Genomic DNA, 10220 nt, shown 5'->3' on the forward strand with positions numbered 1-10220 from the left:
TTTTCCTTTTAGGATTCTTAAAATAAATCCATTTTTCATCGCCAGTAACAATCCGATGCAAAACCGATTTTCTTTCGGGTCTTTGAAGCAAAATTTCACAAGTGTTTTTTCGGTTTTCCATCTGTCTTTCATTCAATTCATGTGGCACCCATTTTCCACACTTTTGGATCTTTCCCATAGCTTTTAAACGGTCAGAAATTGTTTGTTGTGCAACGTTTAACATTTCTGCCATTTGCTTTTGATCCAAAGTGTCATCTCCATCCAATATCGTTTACAATTCGGCGTCTTCAAACTTTTTTGGCGGTCTTCCACGTTCTTCATTTCTCACATCAAAATCATTATTTCTGAACCGTTGAAACCATCTTTTGCATGTTCCTTCTGATACAGCATAATCACCATATGTCTCGACAACCATTCGATGCGACTCTGCACCACTTTTCTTCAAATGAAAACCAAAAATTAATGCTTTCCGCAAATCATCACTTTCTAGAATAAAATTCGACATTTTTAGCACGATGAAAAAATATGATGTTGTCTGTTCAATGACTTGATGTATACTAAATATATTTCACACATGTCATAGCAAACAAACAAAAAGAAATAAAGGCTCGTCCACAACAAATGTTCCCTGTCGGAACATTTGTATCGTTACGCTCACTTCAATACCGGTACACCTGGTATACAACTGCCAAAAATTGGCATCTAGTATTCATTTTTACATAGTCGAAATTACAATAAGAATTCTAAACAATATTGAGAATTACATATATGAACTATTAAAAATAAGTGATAAAACAAAATAACTTGTAAGACTTGTTTAAATTAAGTAAAATAAGATTATTAAATTTAGTAAAAGTAGATAAGTCAATGATATTAAGATTGTACTATTAACATATTAAATAACTAATTATGAATTATTTTATTGTTAGTTCTGATGGAAATAACCGTTTCAATCGTCTATTATATGTGGCTTCGTCATTTGGTAGCTTCCTCATTGCTAGAATAAGATGGAAGTTCAATCTCTCTGTGTAATTTTTACTATTTTTACGGATAATGTCTGCGACGAAGGGTATCTTTAGGTCACGGTAAATATCATAATTTAAGATGTACCAGTCAGCGTTGATGATAGTCCTACATATTTTTAATTGTAGTCTTTCCAGTATTTGTATGATGCATTTACATGCTGTGCTCTATGTCTCCATATAAGTGCGATTACTGTTTTATATATTAGTAGCTTATTTTCCACTGTTAGTTTTGATTTTGAGCAGAGTAACCAGTACAATTGTCAAAAGCGACGCTTAGTTTCATTACTTTTAGCTTTGATCTGGTCTTTCCACGTTAATCTGCTCTCAATAGTAATACCAAGGTAATTGCCTTCGTGTGTGTGAAGACTTCATCATTGTTAATTTTTATACGTTTTAGATCATATTCGTGTAGATGACATGTACTGTTTTGTATTTATTTGTATTTGTATTTATTTGAATTCCCCATTTGTCTAACCATTAAAGCGTTGCGTTTAAGTAATTCTGCAAGTTGTCCATGGATTTGTCAAAATTTTGCTAGTGCCAAGTTGGCAACGTTGCTGAAAAACGCAGAGCTGTATTTTCAAAAAATTTTTATAAAAGGATATTTTCGTAAATATAAGGAATTAAACTTAAACAAAAGGCATTATTCTTATAGAGTTTTGAAAGATCTTTTGATTGGCATTTACCAATTTGAAATACGATTCGTATTTTTCAAATTATAGGGAAAAAATATATTGACCAAAATCGACTTTTTTTGAAAAAATTTATTTTTAGAAAAATCTAGAAAAGGTACAATATTGCACGCAAATACATCTAATAGCGAATTAATCAAGCTATCAATAGAAAAAAAACATAAAAATCGAGTAGACAAATTTTGAGAAATTTGATGTCAAAGTTAAATTTCTAAACTCGTCAAATTTCAAACTTTTTAAAATATGTAAAATGCAAAAGTATAAAAAAAATGCTCACGAAACCAGGTAAACAAGAATTATTTCAGTATTTTAACTAGAACATAAAAATATTATTAAAATAAGTACATATTTTGCACATGTTCCGATATAAGTGCATTTTATTTAAATTTCGAAGGAGGTACAACCTGCACGCTCAAAGTTCCTAAAACTAGATTGATCACTCTTTCAAACGAAACTAATTTCACAAAAATCCAGTAGAACGTTTTTTAATTATATATGTTTAAAAAAGTGGTGTTTTTACGAATAAAATGTATGTTAACTAACACCATTCTAATAACAGATTCAGATGAAAAGCTGTGCAATGCTAAAAACTCAACACCACTGTAAAGTTTAATAAAGAACTCTGTTAGAGGTATTTATTGGCGGATATATTCTGTGTTAAAGAGATAATAATAACATTTAATTTAAATAATAATGAATTTAATATTTAAATTAAATTTAAAAATATATTGCTTATAAAAAACTAAATTTTTGTCTGTAAACTGCATAACATATACCGCCATATCATACATTTTTCAATATATATTAAAAAAAATAAGAAGTAATACAATACTGCACGGTTTTTTTTTAAATTGTTTATATTTTTTTCATATGAATTGATGCAAGAATTATTAAACCCAAGTAACAAACAACAAAGATATTAACAAAAACTACTTTTGAAGCATATTCACAAATGCATTGAACTCTGTTGCAGGCATTTGTTGGCTGTTATATTTTGTGTTAGGGGATACTAATAATATTTAATTAATTATAAATTTTAGGAAAGGGTACAATGTTGCACGGTACTTTTTTGAAAAATACACATATTCTAGAATATTTTAGTATATAAATCATTAAAAATGAGTAGACAGATTTTCTAAAATTATCAAATATATTGCATATAAACAACTTTATTTTCGTCTGTAAACTGCTTAACATATACCGCCATATCATAAATTTTTCAATATATTTTTCATATAATTTAGTGCAGATTTGTGGAATGTCGTTTGCGGTAAACTAACAAAAAAAGATGATAATGATGCTATCTGAGACAGACTGGATGAAAAAGCCTTGGCAAATACAATATTAAATGTAAATCCGTCACAGATAAACTATATAAAAAAATGCCCTACATCGAGTTCAGCATGACAGAAGTTACGCGAAGTACATATGCCAAGTGGTCCAGTTCGAAAGGTTGCTTTGTATAAGCAATTGCTGGCCCTTAGTATGTCTGATGGTGACAGTGTGACGGAGTTTATCAATTCGTTTGTCGATGTTATTGATAAACTGGCCCAAGTGGACATTACGCTTAACGAAGAACTCAAGGTCACCATGCTTTTTTCTAGCTTGCCTGTAAAATATGAAAATTTCGTAGTCGCCATAGAAACACGCGATTCGTTACGTACGTTTGACGTCATAAAGGTTAAACTTCTAGAAGAAGGAGCGCGAAGAGAACAAAGAGATGAAAGTGAGTCACAACAGCAAGCGCTCTATGTGCAGAATAAGCAACAAAGTAAAAACAAAGAAAAGGCGGATGAAATAAAAAATGAAACGAAGTTTAGCGGCAAATGTTTTCGCTGTGGCAAATGCGGCCACATAGCAACAAAATGCAGATCAAAACAATAGAGCAATAAGCAGTTTGACAACAATAAGCAAAAACTTTCTTTTTCTGTGTTCGCAGCAAGTAATGATATCGTTATAAACAGAAATACATGGTATGTAGATAGTGGCGCAACTTTTCATATGTGTTATGAAAAGAGTATGTTCGTGTCGTTTGTTGAACACGATCAAAAGGTGATGTTGTAAACTCACCCGATAAAGGCGCGGTAACAATAAAGACAAGTGAATGTGTTTGAGATTTGGCACAGCAACCAGTCGATATGGCATCACCCATTTAATAGTTTTTGACAGTGGCATTTTTAACATCTGACAAGCAATAATTTGGCTTCATTTTTGCTTTTTCTTTCTCCTTCTTCGTACTTGGATACTGGCAGAGTGTGCACGCTTTCTTTGGCTTCGCGAAATATAAGTAATTTATAAGTTATTCTAGTCTAATTTTCGTAAATTAAATAAATACATAAACTTTTGCGTGTGTGGAAATAATTGTGTTTGTTTTTTCATACAGAATGCAAAATAAAACTGATGGATGTGTTTTATGTTATATCATTACAAATAAATTTTTATTCAGTGTTTAAAACACTAAGTTTTGGATATTCAATTTTGTTTAAAAATGATACAGCTACAATTAAAACAAAAGACGGTTCGCTATTGTTAAAGGCAAAAATGTGCAACACTTTGTTTATACTAATCACTAATAAACGCGAATCATTATTTTGCACACAAAATGTAAATGCGATAAAATGGCAAAATCGGTACGGCCTTTTAAATTTTAAAAGTTTAAGAGAGCTTTCAAATAAGGATTTAGTTCGTGGTTTTGATATTTGAATTTTTTCTTCTGATATAAATTGTTACACATGTCATTAAACCAAAATAAGTGCAGTGCCGTTATCGCAAAAAGCTGAACGAGTTACAAAAGATTTATTAGAACTTGTACATACGAACGTATACGGTCCAATAAACGTACCGTCAGTTGATGGTGCCCGTTATTTTGTGACATTTATAGACGATTATTCCAGAAGAGTCTTTGTTTACTTCATTAAAACCAAAGACCAAGTACTGAAAAAATTCAAAATATTTAAGAGTTTAGTCGATTGTCAAACAAAAAATAAAATAAAAGCATTACGTAGTCACAATGGCGGTGAATACTTAAATAAAGAATTTAACAAGTTTTTAAGTGACTCGAGTATCAAAAGACAATTAAATGTATCATATACACCGCAACAAAATGGTGTTGCAGAAAGAGCAAACAGATCAGTTGTGGAAATGGCTAGAAGCATGCTAGTACATGCGAATCTAGAGGAGCAGTTATGGGCTGAAGCGGTAGCTATAGATACGTATTTACGTAATCGGTCACCATCTAATTCATTAGAAGATATAACGCCGTTCGAAAAATGGAGTGGTCGGAAACCCCTAGTCAAGCATGTAAGAACGCTTCGGTTCGCGAGCGTTTGCCTTAGATAAAATGCAACGCAACAAATTTCGTGCGAAAGGCAAAGAATATGTGTACGTCGGATATTCTTTAACAGCAAAAGCATATCGACTTTACGATCGAGAAATACAACAAGCTTGTAGAAGGTAGTTTCAACAAAGCAAGATGTATCGAAAACAACTGTAAAGTATCTTCTTATATTTATATCTTCTTAATTTATATTATAATTAAAACACTGGGTTTATTTTCTTATCATTTATTTATTAGTTGTATTTATTATACTATAATAAGACCACATTTTCTGATTCACTTTTTATTTGAATCAAGATTCTACTTGAGACTCCATTGAGACTCACTAAAGACCAACTTAAGACTAACTCTACTTTTTCTATATCGAACCAAGACGATTCGGTTTCTTATTTACTAACATAAATTTTATATACTTAAATTCTATTGGTTAAGATAATGTATATAATTCTAATTTTACCTACTTATTCTATTGGTCAATTACCATGTGTTTCAATGACACACTTTTTAAATGGAAGTATTACGGGTGATCATATTGCATTTGCATTGCATGCAATATGATTGCGGAAAACACAGTTCTAAATATGGAAATACAAATAGCCAAGCGCATATTGAAGTGCAGCAGAATATTTGTCATAAAGAAATGACACAAAGACGAGTCAAATTACTTAATTGGCAAAATATTTAATAGTGGCTTTTTGGGTTTAAATTACACACTACTTCATATGGACCTATGTATGGACTTGTACCTTTACGTCTATTCTGTGCTTTTACCAATATTTTATCACCTATCTTTACCTTAGTAGGATTCCTACTACTTTTTGATTCTAGGTGTCTTTTGTTTTTAACTTCTATAGTTATCGTTCTCGCATTATTAAGGGATAGTCTAAGGCTTTCAGTTCGTTAGCATAGTCATCTAGATTGAAATTTCCTTTCGTGGAATTTAACTTTTCGCCTGGTAGTGAAGGTAATTTCCCGAACACTAATTCTTATGTGGTGTATCCAGTGTCGACATGGGGCGTGGTATTATACGCGAATGTATAGTACGGTATCCACTTATCCCAGTTGTCTTCGTTTGCGAAATTTAATAAGCACTCATTTAGTACTCTATGATTTCTTTCTATTATGACAACTGTTTCGTGATGATAGGGTGTTGAGAATGTTTGTTTAATATCCATAAGGTCTGTTACTCTAGTCATTAATTCGTTTAAAAATTCTGTACCTCTATCAGATTTTAGAGTTTTAAATATACCGAATTTTAATATTAACTGTTCCATTAACGTTGTGGCAATGGTTTTAGCATCTTTGGTTACTATTGGGTATGCTATGACGAATGTACTTAGTTCGCATTGCATAGTTAACATATTTCGATTGTTGTATTGTGATCTATTACCATGGTAATGGAGTATACTCTGGTGTTGGTCTGGGAAGACTAGGTCTTCAGCGATTTCTCTCGCTTCATGGAAAGTCCTCGGGTTTATACGGCTAATAAGTAGTTCACGTTTAGACCCTTTTTATATGCTAATAATATGTTGTCTTCAGAAAAAGAAATGGATGGCAGAAAAATCCTTCTACTGAACCCTCCACGAGGGTGCCGTCTGGAAATGGGTCACACAGTTTTTTTCGTCCTGTACGTTGTCAGGACGGTGCCCAGCTAAGATCAGGAGGAATTGAGTGATTGTCCTTAGCTCTTTAATAGCTGCACACCACTCAATGCTTTCTGATCATGGTTTGAAGGTCCCCTTAACTCGGGAGTGTTACGCGATCCGTGCTCACCGAGTAGGTTTGCAGTCAAGGGGTCTGTCCGACTGTGTTTGTGCGGAGCCTCTCCAATATATGACCGCCTTGGGGAGTAACTGTGGTCTAGCCATGGTGTGGGACGCTGCTGTGGTGGTCGCTTCTTTCGTCCAAATATCCTCGGGTCCGCCGCGCCTGTCTTACCGGGTAAGGTGGACGATTATGAATATGTTATGATTTCTCCCGACAATGTCTCGGAACTCGTGGCTGGAGAGTATAAACCCACCAAACTTACGGAGGACGAATTGTTGAAATCGGACGACGAGATCGTTGCCGATTCCAATACCGGTTGTACCAGTCACAGTACACCGGCGTCTAATCCAATCCAACCAACAACCAAAAAAATCGACGGCACTCCGTCTACCAGTCAAAGTAGACCGAGTGCCAACCGCACGCCAACGCTTAAAACTGCCAGTCTAAGCAGTAAGGGCAATACAAAATCTCGGAAAAAAACGGCCAACATGGCACGCAAAAATCGTTACCAGCGAGCGCTTTTTATGCTAAAGAAAATTGAGGGCAATAAAAAAGAAGGCAAGGTCCATGAACGAGACGAAGCCGACGCTGTTAAATACCGCGCCATTGTGGAGGAGTATCTTCATGATGAAGGTCTGCGCCAGTCTGTTATCACCGGCAAGAACGTCGGAGATGGCGGCAAGCGTAACAGATCTCAGGAAGATCCCGGCAAGGAGGCGAAGCGGCACAAAGATGGAACGGGGGATGGAAAGCTAATGTCAAGACCGGCACAAGCTTCTCGTCCCTTCAGTGAAGTGGCGAGAGACCATCTCAGTGTGGCCTTGATCGACGAACACAACTCTAACGGCAAGCTGCTGATGGAGAGGTGGGCGCTGATTGAGACCAAACTGTCCGAATTGGTTATGGCTGAGCTCATGACTAATCCGGGGTCCATTCCTTCTTTTGACTGCGCAGATATCGTCCGTGGTCACCGAGTGATCAGATGCGACGACGAGTAGTCGCGGAGTTTTCTCAGCAAGGCGATCACTAAGATTAATGAGAACTGGGACTGTTTAAAGCTCAAACTTGTCCCTGCGGCGGAAATTCCATCGAGGCCTCGAGCGCGCGTATGGTTACCCAAAAACCTTGGTCCTCCTGACCTTATTCTGCAGCAGCTAAAGCTACAAAATCCAGAAATCCTGATGGAAGACTGGTCGGTTCTCAAGACCGAAGAACCGCAAAAACACAGCCAATCGTACTTACTTCTTATCAACGAAGAATGCTTGCCAGTCATTGAGGCTAATGACTGCAAGCTGCGTTACGGCATCCGGAAGGCAAAAATTAAAATCTTTAAAAACGCGCCACCGGATAATATTCTGGATGAGGTTGAGGGCACTAGTAAGCTGCTAGATGACCTCATCATCGATAGCAAACCTTGTTGATGTATTAATGGCCAAGGTCGTGCAGATAAACCTGAAACACTCTAAATGTGCCACGGATAATCTGGCTGTCTTACTCAGGGAGGAGGACATCGACCTTGCCATCATCCAAGAGCCCTGGGTTCATAGCTCATGTGTCAAAGGGCTCAACATCAATGGGTATAATCTTTTTTATGACAAAGGACAGGGTAACCCTAGATCGTGCATTTTAGCAAAAACGCACCTTAATGCTTTTCTCTGCTCTCACTTAAGTTCTTTAGATATAACCACCATCCGGATAGAGCGGAAGCTAAAACCTGCGATTTTGGTAACATCCGCCTACATGCCACACGATGATGAGGCACCTCCAGAGGGGGTACTACTAGTCCAAAATTTCGCGCAGACCGAGAAGCTAGCCTTGCTGATGGGTTGTGATGCCAATGCCCGGCACTCCTTGTGGGGAAGCTCGGAAATTAACGATAGAGGTGAGTCTCTTTTATATAAAATCATATTAAAATGTAATCTAGAAGTATGTAATAAGGGTAACACTCCCACCTTCATTTTTCCGAGTACGGATGATCGTGTAGGCTGGGAAGAGGTTTTAGATATTACTCTTTGTTCGACTTCGTGCTCTTTAACGATCAATGATTGGAGAGTTTCAACCAGGAACTCCTTCTCTGATCATAGATATATCATGTTTGTGATGAATATTCCCATGGTAGCTAAGCAATCTCACCGTAATCCCAGGAAGACAAACTGGGATACTTTCAGGTCATTGCTCAATAGAAAAATCAACATAGCCCCCGCTCCAATTAACTCGATTAGGGAATTAGAGTGCAGGGTCAACTCTTTGACAAATAATATTATTTCTTCCTTTGAAGCATCATGTCCTCGCTCGTATGCGAAGAAGTGTAGGCCACCATGGTGGAACGAGAAGCTCTCTTTGCTCCGCAGGAATGCGAGAAGAGCCTTCAACGAAAGCTATCGGACCAAGGTTTGGACTCCATATAAAGATGCTCTTAGGGTTTACAAAAAAGCACTTCGGGAATCCAAGAAATTGTCATGGAATTCTCATTGCCAGCAAATTGAAAGCATTAAAGAATCCGCTAGACTAGCCAAATTGCTAGCAAATGGCCAATCTTGTCCCTCGCTCATTAACAAAGTAGACGGAAATCCAGTTAAATCCCTAACGGAATCCCTCTCACTATTAGTGGATACCCATTTTCCTGGTTCCTCGGGTGATCCCCCAAAGGTATTGCCGTATCGTTCAGCCAATTCTGGCGAGACTATACAGTCAGTGGTATCATCTAGAAGGATCAAATGGGCCATCGATTCATTCTCTCCATATAAAAGTCCGGGTCCTGACGGGATCTTACCAATTATGTTACAATCTCTGGGAGATGTAGCTGTAAATTGGCTGTACGCGATTTTCTGTAGCTGCTTTTCACTTAATCATGTCCCCAGCGGCTGGAGACAAGTTAGAGTAGTTTTTATTCCAAAAGTAGGTAGAACAGGCCATAGTACGGCTAAAGATTACAGACCCATCAGCCTTACTTCATTCTTACTTAAAACTATGGAAAGACTGATCGATGCTCACATCAGATCTTTACACAGTTTCGCTAAAATATCAAGGGCTCAACATGCATATCTCAAAGGTAAGTCCACAGAAACGGCACTACATGAGGTCGTCACTGGGGTGGAGAAATCTCTTGGATGTAAACAATTTACCTTAGCCGCCTTCCTGGATATAGAAGGAGCTTTTAATAACGTCAGTGTGGTAGCCATTCAGGATGCTCTCAGCGAAATGAACATCCCGGCCTGTATCTCCCGATGGATCGCTTCTATGCTTGGGTTTAGAATCATCAATGCAGAGATGGGCAACCTTAGCATTAGGAAGTGCGTCAGTAGGGGTACACCACAAGGGGGAGTGTTATCTCCCTTACTATGGATTTTAACAATGAACTCACTGCTTTTAAGGCTTAACCAGGGTGGAGTCAAAGCA

General features: G+C 36.8%; 1 protein-coding gene across 1 annotated transcript; it reads left to right on the plus strand.

Annotated features, from left to right (window-relative positions):
* The first annotated feature begins 1978 nt into the window (after positions 1–1978).
* On the plus strand, positions 1979–4040 carry LOC119684159. The gene is made up of 2 exons (XM_038098128.1): positions 1979–2002; positions 2962–4040. The coding sequence occupies exon 2, from the start codon at positions 3146–3148 to the stop codon at positions 3599–3601; it is 456 nt and encodes a 151-aa protein (XP_037954056.1). The 5' UTR covers positions 1979–2002; positions 2962–3145; the 3' UTR covers positions 3602–4040.
* The last annotated feature ends 6180 nt before the right edge of the window (positions 4041–10220 follow it).

The sequence above is a fragment of the Teleopsis dalmanni genome, chromosome 2 (genome assembly GCF_002237135.1).
Source record: "Teleopsis dalmanni isolate 2A chromosome 2, ASM223713v2, whole genome shotgun sequence".
Classification (NCBI taxonomy): domain Eukaryota; kingdom Metazoa; phylum Arthropoda; class Insecta; order Diptera; family Diopsidae; genus Teleopsis; species Teleopsis dalmanni.

Bases quoted from the DNA above. Each gene is read 5' to 3' on its own strand.
- LOC119684159 (XM_038098128.1), top strand. From the start codon at position 3,146: ATGCCAAGTGGTCCAGTTCGAAAGGTTGCTTTGTATAAGCAATTGCTG.